Raw genomic sequence first — 14930 nt, forward strand, 5'->3', positions numbered from 1 at the left:
TAAAATGGATAAAAGGAAGTACTTTCTTCCCCACTACACACAATTGACCCGGGGAACTCACTGCAGCAGGATATTAAGATCAATGGTGAAGATTTGTGTGTTAAAAGATTAGACATTTCCCATGCATCTCATCAACAGCGAGACTTAACAGGATGAAAGTAAGGCGGATGAAAGTCCTCAAGCTTCTGTGTGTGCGCTGATCACCAACGGGGGCAGGTAAAAAGAAAAAAGTTGTCTACTAGGTCATCTAAGATTTCACCAGAAGGCACATTTGGGGGTATTCCAGTCATTGCTACTGTGTCACAAACCACTCCAAACTAGTGGCATTAAACCAAGAGACATTTTATTATGCTCACAGACGCGATGGATCAGGAATTTGGGGAGGGCACAGCAGGGATGGCCTGGCGCTGCTTCATGATTATCTGGGACCTCAGTTGGGAAGAGCTGAACAGCCGCGGGTGACTTCTGGAATTATCTGGAAGCTTCTTTACTCATAGGTCAGATACCTGGCCTGGGATGCCTTGAAGGCTCACTCAGTGGGACTCTCAGCTGGAGCATCTTCATGCAGGTCCCAAGAGGGAGTGTCCCAAGAGGGAGCATTTCAAAAAAACAAGTGTTTGTCCAAGAGAATCGGGTGGAAGCTGCATGGACATTTGTGACCAACCCACGGAAATCCCAGCACATCACTTCCAACATACTCTACTGGTCAAGACAATCACAAGCCCACTGAGATTCAAGGGGAGAGGACTTAGGACCTCCTATTTGCCTCCCCTATGGGGAATGTCATCACATTGCCGAAGAACACATGGGATGGGAGAAGATTTTGCAGCGGAAAACACAATCTCCCAGGGAAGCTGGAAGATGTGAGATGGCAAGAACACACAATCTAGTGGGAAAAAATGATATATGAACAGATTGTCACAGTACAATAAAGTAAATTTCAAAGTAGTTATTTCTCTCTCTCGAAATGCTGCCATAAGAATTGCTTTTCCTTTTGATAAGAGTCATCACATTTACATTTTTTCATTTATTTTCTGTCTTCCCATGATACTGGACTCTCCAAACATTGAGTTCCCTGCTGTATCCCCCCATAATAGGTACTCAGTAAATATTTATTGAAAAAGTGGATGAGTAAAATGCTATAGTAGAGGAGTGGCAGAAAGGCTGTGGGAATATAGGAAGTAACAAATAACTCAGACAGAAGTGACATTTCAGTGGTTCTTAAATGCTTTTGAAGGATGAATAACATATTTTCTGTCGAATAAAGGGAATAATTTTTTGTCTTTAAATGTCTTCAGAGACTTCCATTAGCCTGGTTTAAGTGGTCAGATCCTCATCCTAAGTGTTCAGACTGCACATAGTAGCTACAGCAAGCGACAGAAAACACTGACTCGACTGGATTAAAAAACAGACAGTGTATCGTATCATCTCGCAAGAAGGCTGGAGGCAGGCAGCTCAGGCAGCCTCGGTGTCATCCTCCTACAAGGTGCTGTCTGGGCTCTTTCGGGCTTGCAAGATGGTGCCCGCAGTGCAGAAAAACCAATACCCAACAGGAGAGAGGGCTGTTTCTCTTTTGTGTGTCTCCTGACAGACTTGCCTCACATTGGCCCTCTCCCTTTGGGGCCAGAACTGTGCCCCATGCATATATGTGACCTAAATACTGATAAGAAGGGGAGCAACGTGACCAGAGGGACTAACCATGGGTCATATCTTGGGGCTTGAACTGGAGCTCCTGCCCCTCCTGAAGCACATGGCTATGCAGAAAAGGACAGATTCCCAAACAAAACAAAAAACAAAACAAAAAGCTGGTGTTCTGTTAGGAAGGGAAAAGGGGACATGATTCTTGGGTAGGTAATCAACAACGTTTGCAACACTAACTTGAAGAAGGTCAACGTCCTGTTGTCCTGTTCTCGTTGTGGACGAATACCAGCCAACAGTTCTGCTTATTCCTTTCTGTGCGGTTTGCTCATTTCCTTTCCCCGTCTGCATCAGCAGTTGAATGATTCAAGCATTATAGCTATGAAATAACATTATGTGTAGGGTGTATGTGTGAATCTAATTAATTAAAAATATGTTTATTAGACATGGGTGCACTTTCAGGTAAAACCCCTGATTCAGATGCTTCCGTAACTCTCTGGGAGCCTAGTTGTGCCCAGCTGTCCACCACTTGGACTGGGTTCTTTTGTGGCCTGATGTCCTTTACTTGTACTGATTCCTCTCTCTAGGAAGCGTTTCTCATTTTTTTCACGTGTAGCGCATACTGAGGATTGCCTCTCCAGGCCTCCACACTATCCTTCTAGTTGGAGCTCTCGGAAAATTCAAGACTACATTTCCCAGACTCCTCCGCAGCTAGGGTCTATATGTGAAATAACTTCCTTCCTCCAGGTGTACTGTGAGATCTGACAGGCAGATGCAAGCAGAAGGCATATTTCTGTCGCTGTTCCTGCTGACAGGCAAGTTTCCAGAGGTAATGTTCAGAGGCATTTAACGCCATGGAATTTGGGTCCTGTCCCCATTCTAGTCACCAATTTTGTGTGTGTGAAAAGCAGTTTTCCCAGCAGCACCATCCTCACTTCTGGAACATAGCTACTATAGTGGACACTTGAACTCAGTAGACCAGGGGAAGCCCCCGACTTCTGCCCCTCCAGTCCTTCAACAATTTTGTCAGCCCCTGTTTGATTCTTATATTAAATCTTGCTCTGCTTCCTGTACTAAACCCTAACTCGTATTCAGCCTCCCAGACACAGCCTGGGTCTCCCCTGAGCTATTAGTTCGGGCACTTTGCCTCCTCTGAGCTCCTACCATGCCCTGCCTGGTGAGTCCATGCCACATCAACTTTGTTCCCTTAGCACCAGGGCTTGGCTCACAGCATGTGCTGCTTCAGTATTTGCTGATCTGATGAAGCATCCTTTGCCAAGATACCAGGAAGTTTCTGAAATCTAGTTTAAGGGGCACCCCCCCCCATCAGGCCAGGTGTGCAAAGCCCAGAGAACAGGCTGGCTCTTGAGTTACTTTAGATTTATAGAATCCAGAACCCTCAGCTTTTCCACACTTTAGCTCCCACACATTAGAAGCCACACCAGAATTGAAGATTTGACCTGGTCCCCAGGAAAGTGATGCTAAGGGAACGAGGGAATTTGCTTATCTCAAGATTTACCATCTGGTGGTTCTCAGGACCATCTACTACTGGCCCAACAAGGCTTGCAATTCATGACAGCATAGGCTTCAGAGTCAAGAAGTTGGATTACAGCCTTGTGCAACAAGTTACTTAACTTGTCTGAACCTCAGTTTCTTCATCTATAAAATGGGGATAATAATATCAACCTTACAGGATTCTTAGAGGGAAAAGAGACAATATATGTAAACTGCTTAGAATAGTGCACACACATTGGAAATGCTCCATACCCATCAGATGGTATTGTTATAGTCATCATTGTTAACCGTATCATCATTGTGCCACAATTTTGCTGCTTTACGTAAGTTTTCCTTCAGCCCAAACAGACTCAGATACATTTAGACTAGAATGCACTTCTCTATACCATCTTCCAAGGTGTCCTGTTTTATATACTATTATGATTAACCCTTTTTGCAGAAGATCCAGGCAGACCCATGTTTGAGACTGTATTATGTAAATAACAAAACATCCTGTGTCCATTGGTTCTTGACCCTAGCTGTAAATCAGAATTACCTGGAGAGTAAAAAACAAGACAGCAACAGAAAAAAGGAAACCAAAAAACAGTATCTGGATCCCTTAACCACAGATTCTGATTTAACAGGCAAAGCATCCATGGCTCTTACAGCTCCCCAGGTGATTGCAATGTGCAGCTAAGAGCTACTACTCAGTGTGAGAAAGATTAGCACTTCCATTACCTCTGGATGAAAAGAAAGAAGCTTTTACTTTCCTATAATCTCCACCACGGTGAGGGAGGGAGAGGACTAAAGATTATAGTTGAGTTATCCCACTTACAATGTGAACAAGACATTCGAACCTGGATAAACGACCCATCATTTTAATCCTCTGGTTGTTGTCTTGGTTTCTTGTCTGGAAGTGTCTGATCTAATGAGAGAAGGAGAAGTGCTCTAGGACATGTGAGGAGCTAGTCTGGAGATGCCTGTGTGGGATTCGTGTTGGCCTCTGTCCATCTATACTGCACCAGAACTCTGGGTGCTTGCACACACATGGGCTGCTTGCTGAGGTCAGGTGTACACACTTTGATCTGGGAAAATAAAATGATTCCTGCTTTGGCATAATATTTAGCTAATATCTAAATACTAGAGATAGCTGGTGACAGCTGAGAGTGCACTTAGACATAAAGTACATCTAAAAATGTAGCTATTTTTGTTCTCTTATTAAAGTAACATACAAAAGAAAATATAGAAGATTGGGAAATCAGAAAAGTAGAATGAACCATAGTAGAAACTACTAATAATAACTAACACCTACATAGACTTACGAGTTGCTAGACATAGTTCTAAGCCCTTTACCATACAAATTCATTTACACCTCACTACAGCTCTGACAGGAGGTAACTATTCTTAAGTCCATTTTACAGACCAGGAAAGACAACTGGAGCTGTTAGGTGATTTGCCCAAGGGGCACAGGTAGTAAAGGCAGAGCCAACGTTTAGACTCTTCGGCATTTAGCAGGTTACCATCAACCTGGGAGGTATAGCTCATAATTGTATGTATAATTGTATGTGTAACTGAATCACTGTATTCAAGGATTCAATGCCAGTTGCTAAAGTTTAAAAAGTTCACCTCAGCTCCCATCCATTCATTCATTTATTTCACAAATATTCATCGAAAGCATCTATGTGCAGCATACTGTTTCAGGCTTGATTATCAATATATTGAAGAGTTAACAAAGGCTACATGTCCATTCATCTTAACATAATAATATATGTATAATCAACACAAGTCCAGCGAGATTAAAAATGCTGTAACTATTCCCTGACAAAAATCCAAAACCAATGTTTCAAAACCTTTAGAATATCACCTTTACTAGATAGAATGTTTAGCATTATCTCTGTATTTTCATCAATTAATAAACACCCGTTGGACAATAATTAAGTTGAATTTCATGAATTTGGCTTTGTAGAAACATGTTTAATATAGCAATAGTGAGTGTCTTTAGTTGAGAAACTTAGTGTTTGTGGGATGGATGGATGCCCACATAGAAGGACAACAGATAAGAATGCTTTAATGTTGTAGATGCTTAAAAATTGCATCTCAAAAACTAATTTAGTGTTCTCTAGTTTGTTGAATAATAAATTGACTCAGGAGAAACTTTTGATTTCTATCCTTCCCATGGACTAAATAAGTAACTTCAAACAAGTCTTTATAGATGCCAGTTTTATCTGTTTTGAGGATTATATGAGCTAATGTAAATGAATTATTTAGCAGCCTAATATGTGTTAAACAGTGAACATATTTTAAACTGCCTTTAAACTGAGGTAATATATGCAAACAAAAACAAAAATGTAAATGATACAAAAACTATACAACGCAAAATAAATCTCTTTCGGCATAGTTTTCTGCTGTTATTATTGCTATTATTAGACATCTCCAAGCAAAAATAACATTTTACCGTTGATTTCAAAGAGAGAGGTTTACAAATAAGTAGATAACATCATTGGAGTCAGAACAAAGTGAAATAACACAAATATTCTGGCTAAATTCCAGTGTGAGTGATTAGCATTCTCCAACTTCAAATAATTTTTATTATTAGCCAACACTTGTCCATCCCCACTAATACACACGTTGCATAAAGGGCACAGAATGAGACAGCCCTCCCTTGGCATGTTCACAGTGTACATACTTTCCACTGAGGGTTTCCCTTTCTTTCTGATTGCTATTCCATCGCTGTCAACTCCCACTACTTTCAACCCTGGATGTTCGCCGACCCAGAGTGCCAAGTACTTCCAAAGGACAAAAGAGATACAATATGAACACCTGTAGAATTCCAGGGAATGAAAGAGGTAATGTACATTTTAAACATATTTATTAACAGTTCCTGATGTTTGTGAAGCGTTTGGTATTTATTCCTTTTAACTTTGAGGCTAGGATCGACATACACATACTCTTTGTTATTTCCCACAAAGCCTTGTTGATAAGCAGGAGGGAGAAGGCTGTTGTGCAACAGTCTCCCAGTCTCTACAAATGGGATCGAGAATAATAGGAAGACAGTAACTGCCGTCTGTCTCTGCCCTTTCTTCTGGTCCTAAGTCCTTCAAGTCCCCAGGCCCTCCTGCCTTTTTCGCCTTCTTCCCAGTGGAAGGAAGGGGTGGGGTAGTGGGAAACAATTCAAACCCTCTTTGTAAGCGTGTGAATGAATTTCAGGAATGCTAACCACCTCAGTCTTCCACCCTAATTAGAACACGTAGAAAAGAAGCATTTTTAGGACATTTAAAACATGCAGAATAACCTATCTGGAGAGCGCCGCGGTGTGTCCCAGCAGTCCCGGCGCCCAGCAGGTCTTCCCGCGGCCCGGCGGCGCGCGAGTGCGCGGCCGAGCAGCGGGCAGCCCCAGGGGCCTGGCGCCTGCCCTTTGCAGAGCCCCGAGCCAGCTCTGCTTCTCTCTGCGGGCGACTTCGGAACTGCCTTGGATTTTAAAACCTTGACTGATAAAGGACTGACATCTCTCGAGTCTTCCAAACACAGAAAGAAAATCACCTTCTTGTTACAAGAGTTTGTTACGAAATGCAAAAGCAAAAGTTGAAGCCTGGGGGTTACTGGCAGTATTGGGGAGAGTGGCTTAAATTGTGGATGCCACGGCCCAACTACCTGAGTTCGAATCTTAGGTTTGCTACTTGAGTGCCGACTATGTGCCAGGAGCCCGGAATACCGAGATAAACAAGATTGTCTAGTTTGCGGCTTTCTTGGGGAACTTCGTCAAATTTCTAAACTCCATCACCCGTAAGGAGTACCTGCCTCATAAAGTTGTAAGGATCTGAGATCTTGTCTTAAGACGGACGTAAACGATTAATACGCTGTCCCGCAAGCAGTAAGGGCTCAATTAGAAGTCGCTCTGCTCTCAACTTGAGCTCACCTGGTAAGAGGACAGTGCAGAGGGGAGATAGGTGCCGCCGTTAAGCGTAATTCTTTGAGCAGTTGTTTCAAACGCTGAGCTCTGGTAAGGTTGGTTGGCAGCACAGAGACCTGGTAGGGGCCCCGGAAACAAGCGTCCATAAACCACAAGGTTGCATGTAGGAAGGCGAACCCCAACCCGCGGGCGCCGGCAGACCACGCAGAAGGGACTTCCAGCGTGGGTTTCCCGCCCCAGATCTCAAGGCGAGATTAGCATTCGCCCCGCCTCCGTCCCTTCCAGGCCTGAGATTGGCCGGAGCTCCTCGGCAGCCCGCTCCGGGCGGGGCAGGAGGGCGCCAGGCCCGCGGGGCAGTGGGCGGGGACGCGTGGAGAGCGTGGCGGGGCGGCCCTCCAGCCGAGCCCCAGCGCAGTGGGAGGGGCCGGGGCGGGGCCTCCCGGCGGGCATTAGAGGCAGGTGACCCGGGAGGGGTGGGAGAGCCTAGTCTAGCCCGCGGCCGTGACTCCGCGGCCGTCTTCGCCGCGCGCCGTTCAGTGCCCGCCTGAGGTGGGCGAAAGGGTGAGAGAGCGCGGGGGAGGAGCCGAGCCAGGCGCGTCCTGGGAGAGCCGCCACCGCCCCCAGGAGTCCGCTGGAGCGCGGAGCCCCCTGCAGGGGAAGAGGCGAGCAGCGAACGGGACACGGCGGCGGGTGCGCACCATGCAGTCCCGGCAGGGCCAGCGCCGGCTGCGCGCGGTGCTGTGAGGCGGCGGGATCTCCTGCCGCCGCACACCGCCTTACTCTCGCCCAGGTGCTGCCAGGCACGATCGCCCTTCGTCCGGCTCCCTGCCCTCGGCACAACGCACGGCCTGCTCCTTCCCTGCCCCTCCCGGATCATGCGGGGGGCCCCGGAGAAGGAGAGGGCTAGTGGCCGGCCTGCGGCGACCTCGTTGTGGGGGCGATCCCCTCTCTGAGACGCCCCCACCTGCTGCCATGTGCCGCCATCTCAGTACCCAGCCTATCGCCAAACTTTCCCGGAGCCAGCCGGGGTCTGAGTCGCGTTCCTGAGCAGAGTGTCCCAGCGGCGGACTACCCAGGCTGGCTGCGGACTGTGTCTCTCGGGATCCGCGGAGGTGAGAGCCCGCGCCTTCCCCTTCTCGTTCTTCTCCCGAGCCCTCTGCCCTTTTCTGGGGGCTGCTGAGCGCCCGCACTCTGAGATACAGCCTGGCGGGCCCAGAGGGGAGGGAGGCGGGGAGCAGAGAAGGGAGTCTGGAGTTTGGTTCCAGGAGCTGGGGGGAGGGAAGAGTTAGCGTTAACTTAGAGATCTGGAGACCGCTTGTGGGGCCTAAGCCGTTGACGCCCCTCTAATTGGGAGTGGTTGCAATTTTTCTTCTCCCCCGCCTTCTTTTTTAAAGAGTACTTTCCCTGGAATCGGAGCCCTAACCGTCCCTCCCCAGCCCTATCCGGCGCAGTGCTGAACGCGCCTGCAGAAGCAGCGCCTTCCCGAAACAGTTTGTCGTGCGACGGACTTCTTCAAGAGGAAAAGAGGCCAACAGGTTGCCCGCCCCGGTGCCGCAACGCGAGTCCGCGGAGGGGAAGCGCCGGCCCCGGTCTCCCCTGCCCATTCTGGCCCCGCGCGGGCTGTGGGAGGCGAGGGCAGCGGGGGCTATGGCTCGGCCCGATCCGTGCGCGCCGCCCTCGCTGCTCCTGCTGCTCTTGGCGCAGCTGGTGGGCCGGGCGGCGGCCGCTTCCAAGGCCCCTGTGTGCCAGGAAATCACGGTGCCCATGTGTCGCGGCATCGGCTACAACCTGACCCACATGCCCAACCAGTTCAACCACGACACGCAGGACGAGGCGGGCCTGGAGGTGCACCAGTTCTGGCCGCTGGTGGAGATCCACTGCTCGCCGGACCTGCGCTTCTTCCTGTGTTCCATGTACACGCCCATCTGCCTGCCGGACTACCATAAGCCGCTGCCGCCCTGCCGCTCCGTGTGCGAGCGCGCCAAGGCCGGCTGCTCGCCGCTCATGCGCCAGTACGGCTTCGCCTGGCCGGAGCGCATGAGCTGCGACCGCCTTCCGGTGCTGGGCCGGGACGCCGAGGTCTTGTGCATGGATTACAACCGCAGTGAGGCCACTACAGCGCCCCCCAGGCCCTTCCCCGCCAAGCCCACCCTCCCAGGCCCGCCGGGGGTGCCGGCCTCTGGGAGCGAGTGCGCTGCCGGGGGTCCGTCGGTGTGCAAGTGCCGTGAACCCTTCGTGCCCATTCTGAAGGAATCGCACCCGCTCTACAACAAGGTACGGACGGGCCAGGTGCCCAACTGCGCGGTGCCGTGCTACCAGCCTTCCTTCAGCCCCGACGAGCGCACGTTCGCCACCTTCTGGATTGGCCTGTGGTCTGTGCTGTGCTTCATCTCCACCTCTACCACCGTGGCCACTTTCCTAATAGACATGGAACGCTTCCGCTACCCTGAGCGCCCCATCATCTTCCTGTCAGCCTGCTACTTGTGCGTGTCGCTAGGCTTCCTGGTGCGCCTGGTCGTGGGCCATGCCAGCGTCGCCTGCAGCCGCGAGCACAGCCACATTCACTATGAGACGACGGGCCCGGCGCTGTGCACTGTCGTCTTCCTGCTGGTCTACTTCTTCGGTATGGCCAGCTCCATCTGGTGGGTCATCCTGTCGCTCACCTGGTTCCTGGCGGCTGGCATGAAGTGGGGCAATGAGGCCATCGCGGGCTATGCGCAGTATTTCCACCTGGCCGCGTGGCTCATCCCGAGCGTCAAGTCCATCACGGCGCTGGCACTGAGCTCTGTGGACGGGGACCCGGTAGCCGGCATTTGCTACGTGGGCAACCAGAACCTGAACTCCCTGCGCGGCTTTGTGCTGGGCCCGCTGGTCCTCTATCTGCTGGTGGGCACGCTCTTCCTCCTGGCGGGCTTCGTGTCGCTCTTCCGCATCCGTAGCGTCATCAAGCAGGGAGGCACGAAGACGGACAAGCTGGAGAAGCTCATGATCCGCATCGGCATCTTCACGCTGCTCTACACGGTGCCCGCCAGCATCGTGGTGGCCTGCTACCTGTACGAGCAGCACTACCGCGAGAGCTGGGAGGCTGCGCTCACCTGCGCCTGCCCCGGCCCCGACGCCGGCCAGCCGCGCGCCAAGCCCGAGTACTGGGTGCTCATGCTCAAGTACTTCATGTGCCTCGTGGTGGGCATCACGTCGGGCGTCTGGATTTGGTCCGGCAAGACTGTGGAGTCGTGGCGGCGCTTCACCAGCCGCTGTTGCTGCCGCCCGCGGCGGGGCCACAAGAGCGGCGGCGCCACGGCCACCGCGGACTATGCCGAGGCGAGCGCAGCGCTCACGGGTAGGACCGGGCCGGTGGGCCCCGCCACGGCCGCCTACCACAAGCAGGTGTCCCTGTCGCACGTGTAGGAGGCGGAGGCCGCGGAAAGCCGGGAGTTGGGGGGGAGGGCGTGTTTTGTTTGGTAGCTTTGCCAAGTTCACTTCCGTTTACCTTCCTGGTGCCGATGCCCCCTCCTGGGGCAACTTGGAGAGAGGGGAAAGGGGCCGTTCCAAGGGAGCTTCAGTCCCAGGACTTCTCAAAGGGGCTCAGCTCACGTGTATTCTATTTTACGTCTCTTACTGCCTTTTTTAGGGGAACCTGTTTTTAATTTATATGTTGTTTTCTTAATTTTTAACTTTGTTGCATTTTGGCAGCAAAATTTATCTTTGATTTCGGGGCTTTACAAACCTAAGGTTGGCATTATAATGAAGTTCCACTGGGTTCAGGTTTCTGTGAACTGTGTGGTCTAAATTGGGAAAATATATTTCCTATATTTGTGTCTGTTTAAAAAAAATGTGAACAGTGAAAGTTGAGGTTGCATGACTGGGAGGTTGACAAGTGTGCTTTTCAGCTCGTTTCTCCTTCCACTGCTCAAGTGTCCAAGATGTTTTAAGGTGAGCAGCTTGTCCCTGTTTATAGGTTCTGAGTTAGGGGAGACCCCAAATCATACCAAGGAGGGGGAGCATAAGGCAGTTATGGACTCCCATGAGTGACAAGGTTAGGGAATAATCTCCTACTAGTGACTGTGTTCATCCTAGCTTTATCGATTCTCAGTTTCTTTTCTGTCGTATGTGTCATAATTATCATTCTTAACAGCACCAGAATTATCTTTCACAAGTTAGAGGTAGCATTATAGAGTGTCTAGTATAAATATTTGGAATCGTGAGGACCTAGGGGATGGTAACTGGTTGAGCTTGAATTCTACACTGTTAAGATGGCAGCTTTGTTACACAGAAGGAGTGGGTGTTTCTTAATAGCCTCAGTGATCCCAATTTTTAAAAAATAATAACTTGTGTTATAATTTTGTTGAAGGTAAACCCACTCCCTTTTTCTGAAAAGGAGCTCCTTTTTAGATGGAAGGACTAAACGGGATAAACCTCCAGTGATAAATTTCTAACACTTCTCTTATCTGCTCCACCCCATCCCACCTCTTTTATCATGTTAAACAGTCTTTTTGCTTTTCTTATTTCTCCTCTCCTGGAGCGCTGTGATTAGAAACCACACCCACCCTGAATGAGGTGCGTGAACTGGGGGGAGGGAGGCTGGCTACCTGTGAATAAACATTGGCAGCAATGAGGGAAAATAAGTGTCCCTGGACTTTGGACTAGCTTGTAGCCAGATATTCCCAAAGCAGCAAGACCTTGTTCTCTGCAGTCTCTGAAAACAAATAAGACCCTCACAAATAACACACCTGCATAAGCTTTTAAAGTAGGGATAGTGAACCGCTACCCTACCTCACTATATTTTCCTTTTACTCTTTTTCTGAGGAAGCCTGGATATTGATGCGCACACACATGTGCATGCACACACACTGCTGTTAGAGAACTGTTTGCTTACCTAATCTGTTTAACCATTCCTTCGTGAAGAGTGTGAGGCTGTGACTGGGGAAGAGGGGGTGACAGTATCAATGACCAGGGATTGGAGATTAAGTTTAGGGAGCTAAAATGGCTAAAGCAACTAAAATTTGAGAATGCCTCCCTAGAAAACCAGTCTAGACATTTGTGCTTCAGTTATACTAAAGTTGGAAAAGTCAGATTTAAACCCAGGTCAATTTTCAGTTCATGGGTGCTAAGTAAACAAATGCACAGTTCCTGTAGTGGATTTAAATGCTTTTCTGGTGGGGGGAAGCCTGGTATTATTAGTTTTAAGGACTCTCAAAAGCAATTCACGTTTATTAAAAAATGCACTGCGCTTACACACTCATGCTTGGAATCTAAGTTAAAATTTGAGTGGATTTGACAAAACCTAATACACATAGCTACAGAACTTTTTGCAAATCTTACTCCTCTACTTATTCAGAAGCTTCTTAGAACCTTGAAATAGATTCCCTTGTCTGAGGGCCGATCCCTCTCCTGTTTTTCAAGTGAGGAACTTCTCTGAGCACCTTGACCTTTCCCTCATTTAGTATGTCTTCCCAGAAGGCACATAGATTGTTCTGCTGCCTTCAGTCAATGTGCTTAATTTTGGTTGTCCCCTTTCTTCTTTTTCTTTGTGGAGGAATCTAGAAACGATGCATAGTGTATCTAAAAGTACTGGGATGAAGTAATTTCTTTGTTTTAAAGAACTGTTTTTTCATTTTGGCAACATACCAAACTTAAAAAGAACAACCAATTTACCTTTAAAAAAAAAGTTAAGACAAAAAGGGTATACTAAGCCAAGGAGAGACAATATAGGCAATATTTTTTGGGGTCTAGTTGCAGACCAGCTTCCAGAGCTACCTGTTTTCAGTCTCTGTTCTCACCCTGACTCCCCCTAACCCCTCAAAAGATAGAGCCCACCTGCGCCCGTGAAGTCTTACTAATATCAGCCACCCCATCCCCTACGCGCTTAGAGAAGCCAGACCTATTTATGGTCATCCCTATTACTATGTGTGTGGCATGTGTGCACACGCATACACGCAAGTGCGTGCGCACACAAGATTTTCCCTATTTGCATTTTTATGATGCAAATAATCCATACTTAAGAAAACAGTTTTAAAATGAAAGGTGGTGGAGTGGTTTAGCAACTTTGCCACAGCCAGCTCTGTGAATTTGCAGAGGCTTTAGGGCCCAGTTTAGTCTCACTTGTACAGCTTCTGGGCTGTCCCTCTCATGGCTCAGATTTAAGCAATGTCACTTGATAGATTAGGGGGCAAAGATTTAAAAGCTTGTCTAAAGGAATTAATGTGACCTTTCTGTGATCAGTTGACCAGATTTTAGGAAGTCTTTTTTATTTATGTTACTAACCTCCTCACATTTTGAAGTTGTCTAAACTGGCTGAAAATTATTTTTCTTGGTGCCTTATTGGTTTATCCTTGCAAACCCTTTGTCATATCTTCATGTAACCATTTCCAGTGTGTGTGTGTTGTGTGTTAATAGTGTATGTATGTACAAGCTTAAAAAATGTGCCAGCAGCACTGTTTCCAAGTGGTATTCATTAGGCTGTTTCCTTCTGGGCCAGGGCTGCACTGATCCTGACACTGACTGCCAGGAGAAAACCTCATGGGTCCCACCTTGACCCTCACTAACAGCAGCCATGACCTGCACTCTGGAGCATGGGAGGAGAACCCCTGAGCTAGGAAATAGAGTTATATATTTTAATTAACTTCTACCCCTGCTAAAGAGGCTTCTTTACCTTTTGTGCTCCACAGAAAGACCAAGGGAGGTAGGAGGGACAAAGCTTTGTGTAACTGCTTCCTAACACCAAATGTGGCCAACAGGACTGAGGACATCACAGCTGGAGGCTGGGGTGAGGTGCAGTGGCTGAGAACTCCCTGCGTCCTCTGCCTGCGCTCTCTGCCTCTCAAGTCTAAGTGATCCTGGGGAAGAAACGTGCCTAGGTGGGAGGGTGGTTCTGAAAGAGAAGTTAACAAAAACATTAAAGCAGGATGAAAGCAGGCAGTTTGTAAATAACTAAGTAACCTGACTTGGAACTCTCAAAGGCTTCTAACAGCTTGATGACAAATACAGGATTGATTTCAGCCAGGATACTGTCTATGGTTTATTTTAAGACAATATTATTTTGTGTTGTTACAAACTGTATGTATAGTATGTATGTGCTGTGGGTATATATATACATAATATATATTATATATATGAAAGATTTAGTGACTTTTGATACGGGTTTGGTGCAGGTGAATTTATTACTGAGCCAAATGAGGCACATACCGAGTCAGTGGTTTGAGTCCAGGGCATTCAATACTTTTTAATGATTTCCATATATGTCTAGTGCCTATCATGCAATATCATCACTAGCATGTCCAATCCAGAACTACCGAATCAGAGCCAGTGATATTTTATTTGTAGACAATCAACTTGAATCTATAAATTATTACTGGTAGATGATTATAATTCAAAATCCATAACATTAACAAAAGAAAACCCAGAGCATCTTGGTAAGAAGTTTTGTTTTTGTTTTGTTCCTGGGAATGAGTAGAACAGCAGTTGTGGTTGGTTATGTTAGTCTCAAATACTTAATTTGCTGACATTATTTCAGAAAAAAATTTGTATGTATTTGTGGGAAGGTAAAATAATGATTTGAGATTTTTATCAAATACAGAGTAGTTATTTATGACAAAGAAATGTCTATTTTTTGTTTCTTTGTTCCCACTTACTGTAGATAAATTTTAAAGTGCATTAAAGCAATGATAAAGAAAATAAAAAGATGCTGTAGACGTTTTTTTCTCCTCACACCTTCATGGAGACACACACTGCTTTCTAAGAGTATGAGGAAATATGTGGATTCTAACTTCATGATCAAATTTCTCCGATGTACTTAAAATATAAGTGGCAATGTTTTTATTACTAAGATGATCAAACAAATTCCATTTGCCAGAAGCAGAACTAATGAAAACATGTCTTACTTGGATAT

General features: G+C 47.4%; 1 protein-coding gene and 1 long non-coding RNA gene across 6 annotated transcripts in view; one reads left to right on the forward strand and one right to left on the reverse strand.

Moving 5' to 3' along the window:
* The window catches only part of LOC140844970 (uncharacterized), a 26816-nt gene extending 19633 nt beyond the window's left edge, over nucleotides 1-7183 (reverse strand). For 4 of the 5 annotated variants that reach the window (XR_012123564.1, XR_012123561.1, XR_012123563.1 and 1 more), the window contains exon 1: nucleotides 7049-7174. This is a non-coding gene — a long non-coding RNA (uncharacterized lncRNA). Of the gene's footprint in view, nucleotides 1-7048 lie in introns of all 5 variants that reach the window. The other variant, XR_012123562.1, reaches the window with a different exon arrangement.
* On the forward strand, nucleotides 339-14722 carry FZD5 (frizzled class receptor 5). Its single transcript, XM_017658437.3, has 2 exons — nucleotides 339-8154; nucleotides 8437-14722. Exon 2 carries the CDS (start codon nucleotides 8690-8692, stop codon nucleotides 10448-10450), a length of 1761 nt encoding a protein of 586 aa, XP_017513926.1. The 5' UTR covers nucleotides 339-8154; nucleotides 8437-8689; the 3' UTR covers nucleotides 10451-14722.
* The last annotated feature ends 208 nt before the right edge of the window (nucleotides 14723-14930 follow it).

This window comes from Manis javanica, chromosome 12 (genome assembly GCF_040802235.1).
Source record: "Manis javanica isolate MJ-LG chromosome 12, MJ_LKY, whole genome shotgun sequence".
Classification (NCBI taxonomy): domain Eukaryota; kingdom Metazoa; phylum Chordata; class Mammalia; order Pholidota; family Manidae; genus Manis; species Manis javanica.

Coding starts and splice junctions, on each gene's coding strand:
- FZD5 (XM_017658437.3), top strand. CDS start 8,690: ATGGCTCGGCCCGATCCGTGCGCGCCGCCCTCGCTGCTCCTGCTGCTC.